Genomic DNA, 16,581 nt, shown 5'->3' with positions numbered 1-16,581 from the left:
TGCCATGCGACACGTCGCTGCCGGGATGACCGGCAAAGGGGGAAACGCTGTATGCATGGTGGAGCGCATCAGCTCTGCAGACTGGAAGCGGAGGTTCTCACACCTCTGTGGCTGACAGTTCAGCAGCGCGAGTTCGTGTCTGAATTTCGAGTCCATTACGGCAGTCTACTTGGGAAACTAAATGTCACTGCAATAAATGGCGCAGCGGTAAACAAGAAGTGGCACAAAAGAGTGAAAGAAAATTCGGTGAAGATTTGCCACGATAAACAAAATATTATGGGCTGTCACACATGGGAACTTCCTTAAGTACATGTTGATATGACAGATTTATTTACAGCAGTGAGTAGCTGCCATATCTTTAGCAGATTCGCTGTCACTGCTGTTTCAGGGAGATAAAAGCAGACGACACTGGACAAATTTAACACTCGTACATTTTCTTCCCATAGACCTTTACAGCAGAGCTTTTCTCATTGCGCTAAAGCTTTTAGCTTGGCCAGTCTTTTTAGCAGTAGATTAAAGGTCCATTCGTAGAGGAAATCTGTTCACGTGAGGGGATTAGGAGGGAATATGAAAACAACTGAACAAACTATGTTTTATTGAAAATGCACTTCACATCAAATTGCAGTGAGACAGTTTTGTGTTGTAGCGTCAGACAAGCACACTGCAACAACTACAGTAACAGCTACATGTATTTTAATAGAACTGTGAATATTAAAACCTTAAAAAATCATGAGAGTATTACAGACAACACAAAGGACTCTTTCACAAAGCAGTTTGGTGGTGATGGAGCAGAACTGGATTGTGCCGGTTTGTTTAGTAGTGGACTGTAAACAGCTAACATCAGTTTGCACCATTTAATCACACTTGGCATTGTTACCCTCAGCAACAGGAGAGTGGAGGACTGATATGAGAATGAACATATATTTCTGTTGGTTGCAGAAGATCGCAGCGTCCTTGTATGGAATAGATGTGTCTCAGAAATGTTCTTCCCCCCTTTGCTGATTGGCTCTGGAGGACGGGGGGGTGGGGGTGTTCAGGAAGGCATATGACTGCACTGCTATGGAGCAGCAGACTCAGTTCTCAAAGTGCTCGTAGATGGTGGAGATGTAGGCCATCACCCTCTGCCAGTCTGGACGCTCCATCCACTCCATCTCGTCAATGTCCTACAGCCCAGAAAGTGCCCACCATCAAATCTCCAGAGTGATAGGGGATCAGCAAATCTCATACATTAGCTTAATGTTTTACATAAATGCAACAGCCTCACAATCTCAGTTCAGTTTTGAATTGCTCCTCCTGCTCAGAAGGTTTAGGTGCCTAGCATGTAGCACAGGGCACAAGACTCAAGTCCATACTAGACAGGATGCTTGTCTACTCAGAGCTCATACCCTCTGTGGGCCATTTAGAGACACCAACTTGCAGGATCAGAACACCCAACCCTGAATATGTAGGTAACAGCAGTACACACAGAGTCATTGTAGATTGGAGACCTTACTACTTAAAAACTCAAAGGAAATACAGAGTGGGGAAAAAAGAACAAAACAAATTAATCACAATTATCTGAATTTCTGTTAAATTTATAACAGAATATTTCAAATATTTATATTCAAAATATATTTATATTTTTATATTTAATATAATGCTGAACCCTTAGAACAGCAGAACTACGCCTCCTTCAGGGATTACCATCCACAACAGGCGAGGTGCTCAATAGTTTGTATGGGGGGGACCTACAAATGATCACCTAAAGCACTGGGGGACTTTGGACTGGATGAAAACGTAAACTCCACTTACCAAAGTGCACTTAATTCCCGCACTTTCTGCTGCCCGAACAGCAAGCATCAAATTTCTTCTCTGAGTGAAAAAAACATTAAACTGTCCTTAATTTATCTAAGCACAGGTGGTAATGAGAACCCTTCAGAACTCAGCCATTAAAAATTTCTACTTTTTCTGGTCAAACTTTACAAAATTTGCCAAACAAATATCATGCTTTGGATTTCCGTAGGAATCTCTGACAAGCTCTATTAAATGACCTTTTCTCACTACCTCTGTGACTGTGTGTGTTGCTCTGTACGCAGCAGAGAATTGGGATTTAGCTCCGATTAGACTTGTGTTTTCCTCCTGTGACACCAAGAAGGTGACTTAAGTCTTATGAGGAACACTAATGGGCAAAACGCCAGCTGGCATTTATTTCAAATCTACCAATAGCATCACAGCTTCTGACCTTATCCACCAATGGGAATGAAGAGTGCTGAAATGTAGTTTCACTTGCCTTGTCTTGACCGTTGAGCTCCTGGAAAGGGATGTGTCCTGGCAGAAAGGCATGGAGGATGGCACAGAGCGCCAGTCCGTCTTTCCAGCTGCTACTAAAATTCTTTATATTGATGTTCTGGGAGGAAAGGTAGCAAAAAGTGGGGAATAATATTAAAAGAGTCAAGATACTTCTTTGTAGCAATACTGCATAGACATACCATGTAATGTAAGATATAAGGAACTCAAGGCATACTTCCCATACCATATTTCCACATGTTTCTATCCCCCATGCTTCTCAAAACACATTAATCACACATTAAATGCCCACATCATGACGGTAACGATTTCAAAGTTTGGAATTCATGTGTGTGTATTTGCGTGTATGTGCATGTATGTTGTATTTGAATAGACGTAGGTCATGGCTGTTCAAATCACGGTCCTCAATGCCCAAGCACTGTTTTTCATCCTTCCTTTACCTGTGAGCCTGGTGTGAAGCCTCTGTGGCCAATCAGAATCAGTAATTATTAAACTACCCGGTAGAACTGAAAACAAGATCTGGATTCGGAATCGAGGGCCAAATCCGAATAGGGTGATCTGATCAATTTCCTTCAATACACGTCTTTTACTTAATGATCTGTTTCAAGAGGTCAAAGTTCAAAGGGTATGAAGGACAAATTGACCAGTATTAATCAGGAGCACTGGATCAGGGAGAAGGCGATGCCGTCAGTTGCAAACCCTCCAGACTGTACACACGCGGATGCTTATTGCGATTTATGTGGTTTACAGGATCAGACTAACCATCAAGAGCAATTGGGTTAGAGGGGCACCCCTTCTCAAACCAAAACCAGGTAAATTGATTGCTTTTAAGGAAAGACAGAAATCATTGAGCAACAATGGCATTTTTTCCTCAGTTGTCAGTGAATAATTGGGAGAGCCATTTCATTGTTTAGTGTATAAGACTGCGAGGGGACAATAGCTTGGCTTTGTTTTTCTCTGTGTTCTGATGGTTCAGTTTGGTTCATACCTCAAAAACTGCTCCGTGTTTATCACCACAAAACAGGTGACTGACGTTTGATATGTGATCAACAACAGGGAGGATCTTTCAGGCCATCCCTTATCTGCTCTCCCGGGCTCAGCCCCCAAGCCCAACCCTAGTCCGAAACCCCCATCCCGCACGTCCGTCAGGAGACACAAAGCGCAGAAGCTTCTGACCACCAACCCTGGCCCTGAGAGGGGCCCTGAGATGTAAACACTGGGCACGAAGAGGGTCTCTGTGTAGTCACACACGTGGACTGCTGAGAAGGTTCCAATGGGCTTACCTAACACTTAGAGTAAGAGCAACCACTGACCAGGCTGTGGATGGTCATTGTGGGGCTTGCCCCCATCTACAAAAACATCCAGACTTCGTCACCAGTCAGACCTTGAAGCTGTCTCCAGGAAACCCAAGTCCCCTCCCAAAAAACCCTATGCCCTCTGCCCTTCCGCCCTACTCATGCAACCAGGGCCGTACTCAGGCCGCAGTGAACAAGATCAACTCCCAGGAAGCCGTGACGCTACCAGCCAGGAGCTGAGGGACGAGCCTCATGGGAAATCACAATGGTGCCCCCCTGAGGAACGAAAAGGCCCCAAACTAACCTTAACAATAATGTCATGAACGAGGCCAGGCTGATACTTAAGTGTTATAAATAAACCGTCCACATCCCTGCCCTACTCCTTTTGTCATTTTCAGATAAGTCGCCCAAGAAAAACAAATTGAAACCCGTTAAGAAGATAAATGATATTTGTAAAACATGACAGAATGAAATTGCCCCAGGGTACCCGGCACAGTACATGATGGGATGGTACTCCATAATGCACCCACATTTTCTGTCTTTTCCCTAAAAGGTAAATATGTGTCTGCTTGCTGATGGAGAACACAAGGGATGTTTCCACTTGCTCCTTCCTGTTTTCCCATTGGCTACAAGTAAATCCCTGGTAATGAATGTTTGTTGCCTTACATGTGAGCTTCATTTACTCTCATGAAATTCCCACCACTCATTAACTCAAATACTAAATTTAATGTGATATGCATTTCATGTACTTTTTTGGGAGCCTTAAATGCCACTATTGCTGTTGAGAAACTGTTACTGAATCCCGGGAAAGGACACCAATGGATATGAAACTGTATGAAGCAAAGATGGTATCCAGTGGGTACCCAAGAGACTGTGGTTTGCTTGTAAACGAGGCAGCCATTGGCTATTGAGGACCAGGCCAGCCCACCTTTTGTGGTATCTGACCTCCTGACCTGTCGACTTACCTGGTACCCTTGGGTCTTCCTCTGGCACCATCTGAGAAGCGCATTGCGCTTGGACTCACCATCTTCCCGAACCAGAGCCCTCAGTGGATCCAGGACCTGGTCCCTGAAGAGACACATCAGACAAACACCTAAACAAAAAACTTTGGCGAGTCTTAAAAATACAATAACAGGACCTGTAGAGTAAATATCACTGATAATCGGATCAAGCCAAGCCAAACAGACTGACAGAAACCCAGTTCGGTGGCTTCCTTGCATAAAATGGCTCTTCCATCTCCACTTATCCTGATAATGTTCTGATTAGGGGAAGGGTTGGTCAACAGTATTTGTCCAAATGATCACATACCCAGATTTTCAAACAGAAATTTGGAAAGACCAGGTACAGTCCTATATTCTCTTATTTATTGTAACCTCATAAACAGTAGTGAAGCTCAAAATCAAATCCATCCCACCATCTTCTCACAGTAGCTTCTGTTCCCTCCCCGATCCCAGCTGCCATTTCGAGACCATGACGCCTATGACTCTTCTACTGCACAGTCTGGGATTTCAAATTGTCTGACAACCACTTGTGTCAAGGGTGCTCAGGTATTTTGGATTGATCAGGGCCTAAAGGAATCATTTGAGGAGGCAGCGGGTTGAGTTACCATAGAGAAAATTGTATCTCACATCTTGTAAGCCGGAAGATGGAGTGTAGGGCAACGTGCCCATGACACTTGTTCTCTTCGGGAGTAAATATTTATGTATTTCTTTGCAGGATATTTATACAACCACGGCCATGGGAGGCTCCGGGGGGGCGGGCAGACACTGATTAGTTAAACTTGATGTGATGGCAAGTCACGTCTTCAAGACAGGAGGGGGCTTTAGTGCACAAAGGAGTTGGGGTCTTGAGATAAAAACCAACTGTTGGGTTGTTCTCCTGACAGGGAGCCATTAAAACGTCACAATTTACCCGGTCCATACATAATTCATAACTATTTAAGGGTCCATTCGTGCAATTAAAATTTGCCAGACAATTACAGTGATACACTGGAATGTTCCGCATGGCCAGAAGCATGGAACAGAGCAGAACATGGGGGCAATCCGGACCACACACCTTCTTAAAAGCTCTATTTAAACACAGATGTGTGTTCTGCCACACGAGTCTCCATTTTGAAAGAAGTAGACACTGCAACACAGGAAGTGAAGTACGCAGCACCAATTTTTAAATGACGGCAACATCACACCTCTACAGAGGAAATCGAGCTGCGGGAGGCCAGTTTCCTGAATCAGAAACCGGGTGATTTATGGCAGAATAGTGCGAGCGAATGAACATGGCACAAAATGCACCTTAACTCGCGTCCCGCAGCAATGTCACCTCAAGCTTTTTTTTAATATGTGTTCTGTAGGCCGCTTTCTGCTGCGGTTCTTCCTTGGTCTGTCACCTTGCACCGAGGATGTAGTGTGAGAGAGGCCAGAAAACCACTCAAACGCTCAAAGTGCTGAAAATACCACCACCACCACCCCCCCCCAAGCCTTAATTATATGGCCAAAAGATTCTGCAGCCTCAAGTAGGATTCTAGTGCGTCTTCAGCTTGTAAACTAATCGATTTGCATAAACAAAACAGAAGTGGTTTATCTAGGAGTGAATTATCTAGCACAATGTTCACTTAGGAGCGCACTTTCATCAGAGCTGGAGTATATTTTTGTGTGTGTGAGCCGCTGTGCGTGAGGAAACATGAGTGTGATTATGTGCGCGTGAGAAATCGAGTAGCAGTTTCAGTGTGGGCGCGGTTAAGGCCTCCCGACCTTGGGCTGCCTCGCGCTGCCACCTCGCTGCAGGGCTCTGGTCGGGAGGGTGAGGGGGTGCCTGGAGACCTGAGGATAGCAGGAGGGCAGCCGCCGCTGCTCCCGTGTGACACTGCCAAGAGAGGGCATGCAGACTCTACACTCAGACACGAGGGGGGGCTTCAATGATGGAGAGGGGGGGCAGCCGTGTCGCTCACCAAAACACCGGGCCATGCAGATTCCCACCCAGTCTACCTCAATTTACTGTCTGACATCATTTTTTTGTTTGTTTGTTTTTTGTAAGGGCACTGTGTCAACTCACATGATTCGCTGAGCCTCCTGTCCATCCGGAGCTGAAGGGAGGGAGGGCAGCTGGTGCAGGAATTCTGAAATGGCAAGGGGACGGGTATGGTGATGCGCTCTCTCTATATGCATCTCCGTACGTCCTTAACTGGCTGCTGACAGCCCTGCAAACAAGCAGCAGACTGGGTCCTGTCTGGCGTCACCCCTCCTTCTCATTTTGTGCATCGTTGACAGCCTCACTTCCTTGTAACTAATAGGCGGCCTATTGTTTTATCCAAAGGCAGGCGGAAGGGATTATAACGAATTCGGCTGCATTCACAGGGAGGGGATGGTCACCCCACCCCCACACACACACACACACATAACCTGCCATCACATACGTGCACGGAGACAGGCACCAGTCACTGACTCCCCCTCCCCCCCACTACTGTAAACCTTGAATCTCAAAACTGGGTTTTAAAAGAAAGGCTAGCAGAGCCTTATGTTACAAGCTATCACAGATTATAGATTTTGTTTTGTGTTTAACTATAGAAAAACTGCCATATTCATTATTATGAACCTGAAAAATCTACTCTGTAGACAATGGCGTAAAGTTCAGGTCCAGAAAGTACAAATCTAGACACAGGATTTGTTTCAACAAACCAGTTGAGTATAAAGAGTCACAGCCACAGAGACTGAAGTGGTTGATTGAAACAAAACCTTGGCCTGGATTTGTACTTTCAGGACCTGACACCTCTGTCTGTACCTGTATGACCATTGAAGCAAAGAATACCACAAGATTATTTTAAAAGCCAGATTAACATTCTTATGATCAATAATTTAACTGTGAAATAAAGATATAAAATTCAGTTGGGAAATAGGGTCTCGGGTTCTATAGCTAATTAAAGAAACTATTTTCCTCTGTCTTTTCACTTTTATTTTAGCTAAAAGAAAATCTATATAAGTGCACCTCCAATGTGACCCTGCAGGGGGCGAAAGAGAGTCTGTTTTCTTCTGCCCCACCTCCCACCTTTGTTATGGTGTGGCGATATGTCAATAAACGGACAAGCAGCTTCAAGCACATTCCATAACTTGAAGATCATGCCATGTGCCACGCAGGGCGAGTAACATTGTGGTTTTAGGCTATGGGTTTGTGATGCTGAGATTCTAGAATGGGAGGCCTCTGGGCTGAGTCCCTCTATGCCAGGCTGTGCCTTGTACCCCTGTGCTTGCACCAATCCGCTGTGCTCAACACATATTGAGCCATCTAGCAATCCTGCCACCTGAACGTGAGGTGGCGCCCTTCTGCCAACGCAAGCTATGTTTGTGCCGACTGCCACTACAAAACTGCTGAAGGAAGGAAAAGATGCACAGGGGCCATGGAACGGCTGCTGGGAGCTTCCGGAACCTCGGAGAAGCCGCTTTCATCTGGCAGCGGGCTCTTCTGCGTCCCGTGATTCCCCAAGACGGCAAAAACCATCTGCAGGCTAGTCTGAGCATCTTCGACCCCGAAGCAGCTTTGCATGGGACGGCTGCCACATTCCAGGCCAAGACAAACAGTCTCCTCTGACCGGGGGGGTATACTGGGATCCGGGCGGAAAACTGGGACCATGGGCTGCTTACGTTTTATACTCAAGGCCACACACTCCTTGCATCAAGTTATTCTGCAAAGTAAAACTTAGAAAGCTACTTATTAAGGAACAAAAATAATTACTTCATTTATTTAATGGGAAATTAATGTAGGCAGTGCATTTCTGCGGCAAGAGATAACTGAATATTTCAGTTTTGGTAGGCTGTAGTTTTCAAAAGCCACTCACCCAGAATGTTTCTTGGGTACACGGTTCTGTGAACCTCACGGTTTCACAAACTCACAGGCACAACACACGAAAATAGCCTCGCAAAATGTCGACATCCTGCCGGCGCTGGCCTGATGTCGCCTCCGTGAATGACTCTGCTCACGACACTGACGCTGGCCCCCCCAGGCTTCCGGGGGTGCGGCTTAATGGCACCCGCTTCTGTGATGTGGCCATGTAGGGGATATTGCTTACTACACAGTCCGCCTGTATTAATGCAACCAGATTCAATGCAAAAAAGCATTTAAAAAACTGGTAGGAGAATCCATTAGAAGTAAGACCACTCACTGGAAATAATTTGAAAGTATCGTTGCTTTCATGTCATGGACCAACAACTTACAAAAAAAAAAAACTGCTACCTGAAATCCCCTGCTGCCCAGATAATGGTCTGGAAGGAATCACTTGTCAGGAAGAGGAAGGAATGGTGGAATCTACAGAATGCTGGAGGCCTTTGCACAGGAAGGAGCCTGAGCTCAGGACAGGAAGTGAGGTAATAGCAGCTGTGGAGCTTTGGACAGGAAGTGAGGTCACAGCAGCTGTACACCTGGCCTGGGCTGGACGTGAATAGCACTCGGCTCACTCGATCTCTGGCAGGCACCTGCTATTTTGTATCCTCTTCCAATATTCCTACCCATTTTTATGTATCGTGACAGCATTTAATGAAAAGAGACCATTATAAATCAGTTTTTATTACATATCAGACAGGTGAGATTCCCGACCTGAAGTCTGGAGTTTGCTTCTCAACCCCTCATATACGTCTGAATATTGGTCTCTGGATAAGGCCACTTGACCATAGGGAAGCTCGTAAACTATTGATTGAACACACACACGCGCTAGGGTCACATTCTGAGGGGTTAACAAAGCAGACAAGGACCAACATTCCAGTTACCCAATAAACATCCAGTACTAACGCAGAGACCCTCATAAATCACAAGCGTGTGCATGGAAGGCAAGCGGCCACGTTCCAGCATCGCAGACAGGCGAGAGAAACCCTGAGCTACATGGCTTAGTTGTGTGCTGATGCAGGCAATGTGGTCAGAAGCAACATACAAATATGCAACCAGAACTCTAAGCATCCAAGCGTCTGTACAGCCTGGAACACAGGGGGAATGTTCCAGTGAACAAAGGGAGTCCGTTTACCTGGACAGGAGAAACCACAGCTGCCCGGGGAGACCTCAGAAGGCGGGGGCTGAGGGCCGGTCTGACCATCGGCGTGGCAACGGTGTCAACACCCTGTGTGGGGGCTGTGAGCACGCACGTGCACACACACACACACACACACACACACACACACAGGTGACTATATGGAATAATCAGCTGCACATGCAACATTTACTGGTGCTATGATCAGTAGGATTATAATTATTATCAATTTCATTTCATGTATCTGCAGCATTATTACCAGCGTGTCCCACTCCAGTCCTCGGGGGCCCAGAGACAGTCCACGTTTTTGCTCCCTCCCAGCCCCTGGACTGTCTCTGGGTGCCTAAGGACACTCCTCATTACCGTCATAATCATCTCCTTTACTTCCTCTGTGATCAGTGTTCATCAGTGTGTACACAGCACATGGTGTAAGTGCCCTCAGGGTGGGCTTGGCGATGGGGCAGGTGCGGCCACCTTGTGGAAGAAGATCGAAGGTCCTGATGAGGGCACTGATGGTGGGAGAGGGGGGGGAGGAGGAGGAGGAAGAGGAGGAGGAGGAAGAGGGAACGGGATGTTTGACCTGCTGCAGCCTGACCATGTCGCTCTGTGCCACATTTACGTAGCTGTGCAGCTGATCCTTCCTGGAGGAACACAAAGAGTTAATACACACACACACACACACACACACACACACACACACACACACACACACTCAGCGCAGGACCACCTCACCCCCTCCGCCTGGCTTCCTCCAGCTCTTTCCCCTGGCCCTTGTTCCTCTCCTGGGCCTCGCGGAGCTGCTGCTGCAGCATCCCCAGCTCCTCCTCCACCTGCTCCCTGACGCGGTTGGCGACGACCACAGCGGTCTGCAGATCAGCCTGGAACTGACGCCACTGCGCCGCCTCCTCCTACACACGAGCAGATGCGACTTCACGCAACCTCAACCGCACTGAGATAACAGGCAGAGCTATTCATAGAATCATAACAAGCGAACTTGGCTGTTGGTAATACAAGAACCTGAGACAGAACCAGAACCAGAACCTGAGACAGAAACACAGGTACTTTTAAGGGGTGGGGGGGACACTCATCACATCCACCACCCCCTATGGTCTCAGCCCAAGTCGTCGACTTACTTGGTGTCTGTGCTGTAGAAGCTTAATCTCGCGCTGAAGGTTATGATTCTGCCCTTCAAGCTTCTCCACGTAGCCTGGGGGAATAACAGTGGACAATAACAGTGAGAATTCACCTAAAACCTTATCGTCAACATTCCCAAGCAAGAAGTCATTTAAAGATTTCTGCATTTAAAGATTAAGGCAAATGGATTAAAAAGAAAAAAAAAATAGGAGCAGAATTAGGATTTCCTGAAATTAATTTTTAAAGGCGACATTGAGTGGAGCATCAGTCAACCAACTGAATAGATTTAAGGGCCCTGGAGTTAATTTTTAATGCCCTTGTTGCCAAGACTGCACTCACTTGCCTGCCGCTTTCTTTGCTAACACTGTGGACTTTGATTCCACTTTGATTACAATTAACTGTAGCTCTACAGCACCCCCAAGTGGATAATTAGATTCGTTTCCCCAGCACGGGCACTAAGCAGAATGACCATTATGTTCTGGCTAAATTGTCCCAGTTAGTAGCCAATTACATGGACTGTGTATTGCTGTGCAATACAAAAAATTTGCAAGAAATCAGAGCATTTATTGGATCTAAGGCAAAGCATCAGGAGCCTTCTGGTGTTAAATGGGTCCCCATCTTCCAGCCGATTAGGCTGAGGAGGGCCAGACGAGGCCGGGGTCCTATTTAGAGATGAAACGCTATGAAAATTTATATCGCAGTAATAGTGACCGAAAGTATTACAGCTAACAGTATTATCACGGTATTGTTAAAATGTGCTGAAAATGTTCAAAAAGTACTGATACACAAACAATTTTTTTACCAAGTTTTATATTGAAAACCACAAGTAAAAATATCGCCGTTATGCATTTTTCGCTTGCATAAACATTAAAATAATAATGTAGCCAATAGCTGATGTAAACATACGGAAACTATCAGACGTGTATTAATTAATATTTCTGCAGTGTTGTCACTGCCTTCCGCTCTGTTCTCATAAGCACTAAAACTCACTGGGCAGGTTGTGCCTCTGTGTCTGTGTCTGTACCTGTGTCTGTACCTGTGTCTGGCACACTTGGTAATTTTGGTTGACGCTTGACGGCATTTAACATGAGTTTTTCAAATTGTGGTAGTCAGCCACTGTTTTATTGATAAATAAAATTTGAAACAACAATACTGACCGTTGGGAATTTTATCATGGTCTACTGTGAACCTGGCAACCGTTTCATCCCTAATGGTATCCCAGCACAGGGCCCACGACAGGTTTACACCCTGCACATTCACACATATCCGGTAATTTACAGACTCTGATTAGTTTACTCGCATGTCGTGGGACGACTATAGGAGGAAACACATGTGACACAGGGAGGTTTTACAAACTAGGCAGACGCAGGGCAGCAGCAGAATTTGAACTTCCAAACTTGAGGCAACAGGGCACTGAGCCGCTGTGTTGCTAATTAATGGTGGATATAATTACACAATTAAGTAAGTAAGTAAAGATTGAGGGGGAAAAAGGCGTACGTCAAGCACAGCTGACATCCCAGTCAGATCTCTCAGAACTAGCCTGTCACACTATGCATCATGTGACTCGTCGTTTTACAGGTTGTCATCATCATGTAACCTCCTGTGACCCCATAGCCCGCAGTGAATCCAGCCTGCTCACTCTCCAGGTCTGACATGGTGAGGTTGTCGTGGAGCTTCACGGCCCGGTGCTGCTCCACCTCATCCTCCAGCACGAAGATGGTCTCTTCCATGTTGGCAATGCGGGCCTCTCTGTCTTCCACCTTTGCCTGCTGCAGGGCTGCATGTTTCTGGGCCTCTTCCTGGTACACCTCAAACTCCCCCTGCAGCTGAGGAATGGCGAGGCGAATGACATGGTGAATGGCACGGTGAATGGCATTGTGAATGGTGTGGTGAATGGCATGGTGAATGGTGTGGTGGATGGCATAGTGAATGTCACGGTGAATGGTGTATCACTGTACGCAGCAGTAAACACACAGACACACACACACAGACACACACACACACACCATATACATCCACATCGGTGCTGACACATAAAACACATGGGCCCAGACAGAGGGAGAGCAAACAGATGAAAACACGCAGCAGAATCAGCACCGAAAAATCAAAACAAATAAACAACCAAACAAATCATGAATTAAATTTAAAATAATTTGGAACCTGTCTTATGACTGCCATATACGGAATTCACAGACATATATATGTATATATATATATACACACACACACACACCACACCAAATGTCCCATAATGTGATGAAGAAACTCATTTTGACGTTGCGGAGCTGTGATCGCAATCAGAAAACTAAAAATGCCAAAAGTTGGATTTTGTTTGTTTACTTATGGTTAAGGTCGTCATTGCTAGAATTAGGGTTTTTCCCTAATGGACAGTCCCCACAAAGATAGGAGTACAATGGTGTGTGTGTATGTATATATCACACATACATCCATGCCATTTTGCTCACTCTCATATGTATTATTTATTTTCTCTTTCTTTCTTTCTTTCATTTCCTTTATGCAAGAAGAAAAACAAAATTGGTCGTATTTTATTTAATTTCTGTTGTGGGAAAATAAAATTACATATGTAAAGACATACACAGTTACACTCTTACACTCGGTGTAACCTAGAGCAGTGTTTCCAAACCCAGTCCTCGGGGAACCCCAGACAGTTCATGTTTTTGCTCCCTCCCAGCTCCCAGCCAATCAGGAACACCGAATACCTGCTACAGGCAGGCTAGGAGCTAAGAGGAAGCAAAAACGTGGACTGTCCGCGGTTCCCTGAGGTCTGGATTGGGAAACACAGACCAAGAGGTTAGAAGGATCCAGAAGGGCAGCAGCATTAAATGCTCACCTTGCTGAGGGTGTGGCCAAGCCGGGCGACCTCATCATGGGCGTGTCTTAGCTCCTCCTTCAGAGAGGCGGCCACACCCTCCGCCTGCTCCTTGTCTGCCCGTAGGACATCCATCTGGTTCTGGATGTCCCGACCCGCCACACAGAGCGGGCTAGGTTCTCGATGGGCAGCCCTGATGGAGCGCTGCCCCTCCTTGTGAACCTCACTCCTGCCAGTTGCGTGTTTCCCATCTTGGACCTCGCCCAGGGAAAGCTCTGCCCCCTGGGCTGGTCGCGCCCATGCTCCTCGTAGCTTTGGGATCCTGCCGTCGTTAGCAGATCCCGCTGCAGCCGTCAGGGGTTTCTTGCTGCTTTGGACTCGGGGACGCAGGTTGCGCTGAGATAAACCAGGGTCTTTAACTATGGAAGATACCCAGGTCCGGCCTATAGAACCTGCACAGTAACGGTCCTGTGTCTTAAGCCATACTACCACAAGGATAAAGAGCGTTTTCTGCATTCATAGCCCTGACATAATTGTGAATTTAACAATACCACATTTAAACACCTAATACTCATTATTATAATTATTACACATGTGCTTACTACAGCCATTAGCTTTGTCCTGGGGGTAAGCTGTTCCTGGCCTGACCAAGGCCACATTTGCATAGAGACTCTTCTTTCCTCTTGCTGCACTGGTCCCCTGTAGCGGTGCAGCTCCCGCCAAGGCCACTGGGGCGGCGCTACTCCTTACCTGGTCAACAAACGAGATAAGCAGTAAGGCTAAATAGTGCTCTTTGCAGTTTATTTACACTTGTCCCCATTATCCAACATGTCACCATTTCTTAGGTTCTTAGGGCAACATCCAGCTGCAGATCTTCTCAAACAATGAGCCCCTTTGTGCCGGGAAACAGCTACAGCAACTCTTGAGTATCTGTAGGGGTCCCACCCAGGATTGGAAATGTAATAATAAATGTAGTAATAATTCCTACTGCTATCGAACATTCCTGATGGGCTCCCTCCCTCCTTGAGGCACTTTAGCAGAGGTCGTGGATTCCACAGTGGGTCTCCCCTCCCAATGACAATTTGCAGCACTAGTCCTACTCACCCCCACCCCCCTGGGTGCACACTCACCACCACCTGCTGGGCCGCACGCTCACCACCAACCCCCCCCCCCCCCCCCTGCAGCTGCATACTCACCCCCACGCCCCCAGCTGCGGAGACCACTGGTCGGTGAGTGGTCCTCGTTCCCGGTTCACGATTACTAACACATTTACAAAGCAGTCTGTCAAAGAGAAGCAGCAACATAAATCGATTTATTTAATAGAAATGAAAAGGCACCAGCCGTCCTACTGTGCGCTGCACCGCCTCTGGTGACATCACCACTTTATCAGAATCATTTTTAGTTTCTTCAGTGGCTGACATGTCTGACATATTTATCAAATCATACATCAGGTAGACATGCTTCTTAGATGCTTTTTTCATACACAACCAGACATGTTTTGATAAATCAGACATTGTAGCAGAGATTTGATGTCATATCATATGTAAATATATGGTGACCCGATAATCCACGACAGACTGGACACTCTGAGCTCCTTCAGGTTTTCCAAACTACCGAAAGCCTCCTGTGTTTGGCTGAATAGTTCAGTTCTTCTTGTGCTCTGGGTACTTTGTTTATTTTGATTGAAAGAATCATCCAGCCGCTTCACATTTACATTAATGACACATGAGACTGACCAATCAGCACACAGCAAGAACTCAGTGCTGAATCCAGGTCTTTTTAATTAAAATTGTAGTTTCCAAAATCCTGTCCCAGCTCAAACTATACTTTCTAACATGGATTATCTGGTCACCCTGGTAAATGCGAACTTCAAGTTAAATACCCTATTTAACCTAAACACTTCAAGGTAAGTAATGGACAACGTAATGGACATCTACACAATCCTAAACTAAATCATGCATAATGCAGCCAGTAATCACCCGAGACAGAAAAGTTAATTGGGGACATCAATCAAACTTGAAATCCTTGATTAGAAAGACACGTCCCTGACGGAGTATTAAAGGGTGGCTGTGAGTTCGGTGTAGATGGAGGAAACGCAGCCCCCTTCGTTTACCTGACACCAGACGCTGTTGCCTTCCTGGGTGAACACATCCTGTCTGTAGCTACGACTAACGAACTGCCCTTTTCCCGTGTGTACGAAGGTGCTGGCTCCACAGCTGTCTGCAAAGATCAGAAAGCGCCCGGATCGTGTAAAGGGTCATATTTATGCATCCATGTGGCTCCGCAGTGAAGGAAAGTGGTCAACTCAAAAACACACAAGCCTCCCTATTGGAGAGGTTCAAACAGATGATGGGCTGGCCTCCTCTGATACATCACCGCTTGGTGGTTTGCCAGTCAGAGAGGTTGTGCCTTAAAAGGCCAGACGGCCATGGAGGCAGGAGAGCCGATAACGGCACTCTGACCACAATAGCAGCACGGCTGCTGAGTGAAAACAGACTTTTCAGCAGCGAGACACTTATACATCATCTTCAGGGCTCCTTTTTAGACTGAATTCTGGGTAATTTTTTATCTCAGCACGATGTGAAACCGAATTTTGAATAAGCGAAACGCAATTGTCACAGCTTTTCTTGAACCGCTGACTGGCCACTTTATTAGGTACACCTTGCTAGTACTGAGCTGGTCCCGCTATTCCCTTATTCCCAGCGTAACGTCTTTGTGGCACAGATTCAACAAGGTGCTTCAAACATGTCTCAGGAACTTTGGTCCATGTTGACAAGACAGCATCATGCAATTTCTGCAGATTTGTCAGTTACAGATGACTTGACTCGTTCCACTACATCCTTTACTGGATTGAGATCTGGTGACTATGGAGACCATTTGAGTACAGTGAACTCACCGTCATGTTCAAGAAACCAGTCTGAGATGAAATGGGCTGTGACAGGGTATGTTATCCTGTTGGAATTAACCATTAGAAGCTGGGTACACTGTAGTCAAAAACTGATGGACATGCTCAGTAACAATATTCAGATAGG

The 16,581-nt window shown here is 46.2% G+C and overlaps 1 protein-coding gene across 2 annotated transcripts; it reads right to left on the bottom strand.

Annotated features, from left to right (window-relative positions):
- Window positions 1-578: 578 nt before the first annotated feature.
- Window positions 579-15,865, bottom strand: LOC125746825 (cytospin-A-like). Of its 2 annotated transcripts, none has more exons than XM_049021349.1 (15): window positions 15,663-15,865; window positions 14,746-14,830; window positions 14,152-14,299; window positions 13,571-14,001; window positions 12,359-12,545; window positions 10,719-10,792; window positions 10,318-10,493; window positions 10,060-10,226; window positions 9,583-9,686; window positions 6,630-6,693; window positions 6,329-6,440; window positions 4,547-4,649; window positions 2,270-2,386; window positions 1,792-1,851; window positions 579-1,163 (listed from the first exon to the last, which is right to left on the bottom strand). In XM_049021349.1, exons 1-15 carry the CDS (start codon window positions 15,698-15,700, stop codon window positions 1,074-1,076), a joined length of 1,956 nt encoding a protein of 651 aa, XP_048877306.1. In that variant the 5' UTR covers window positions 15,701-15,865; the 3' UTR covers window positions 579-1,073. The 2 variants fall into 2 exon arrangements, with proteins under 2 accessions (XP_048877306.1, XP_048877307.1); XM_049021350.1 differs by having other exon boundaries at window positions 1,792-1,846.
- Between the last annotated feature and the right edge of the window lie 716 nt (window positions 15,866-16,581).

Source organism: Brienomyrus brachyistius, chromosome 7, assembly GCF_023856365.1.
Source record: "Brienomyrus brachyistius isolate T26 chromosome 7, BBRACH_0.4, whole genome shotgun sequence".
Lineage (NCBI taxonomy): Eukaryota > Metazoa > Chordata > Actinopteri > Osteoglossiformes > Mormyridae > Brienomyrus > Brienomyrus brachyistius.
This window is presented reverse-complemented; position numbering and strand designations above follow the sequence as displayed.

What these genes read in the sequence shown, in the direction of transcription:
- LOC125746825 (XM_049021349.1), bottom strand. Translation starts at nt 15,700, where the DNA reads ATGTGTTCACCCAGGAAGGCAACAGCGTCTGGTGTCAG. An exon ending in CCGCAGCTGGGGGCGTGGGG is followed by an intron (nt 14,300 to 14,745) that starts GTGAGTATGCAG and finishes TTTGTTGACCAG; the next exon opens with GTAAGGAGTAGCGCCGCCCC. An exon ending in GGACAAAGCTAATGGCTGTA is followed by an intron (nt 14,002 to 14,151) that starts GTAAGCACATGT and finishes GTTACTGTGCAG; the next exon opens with GTTCTATAGGCCGGACCTGG.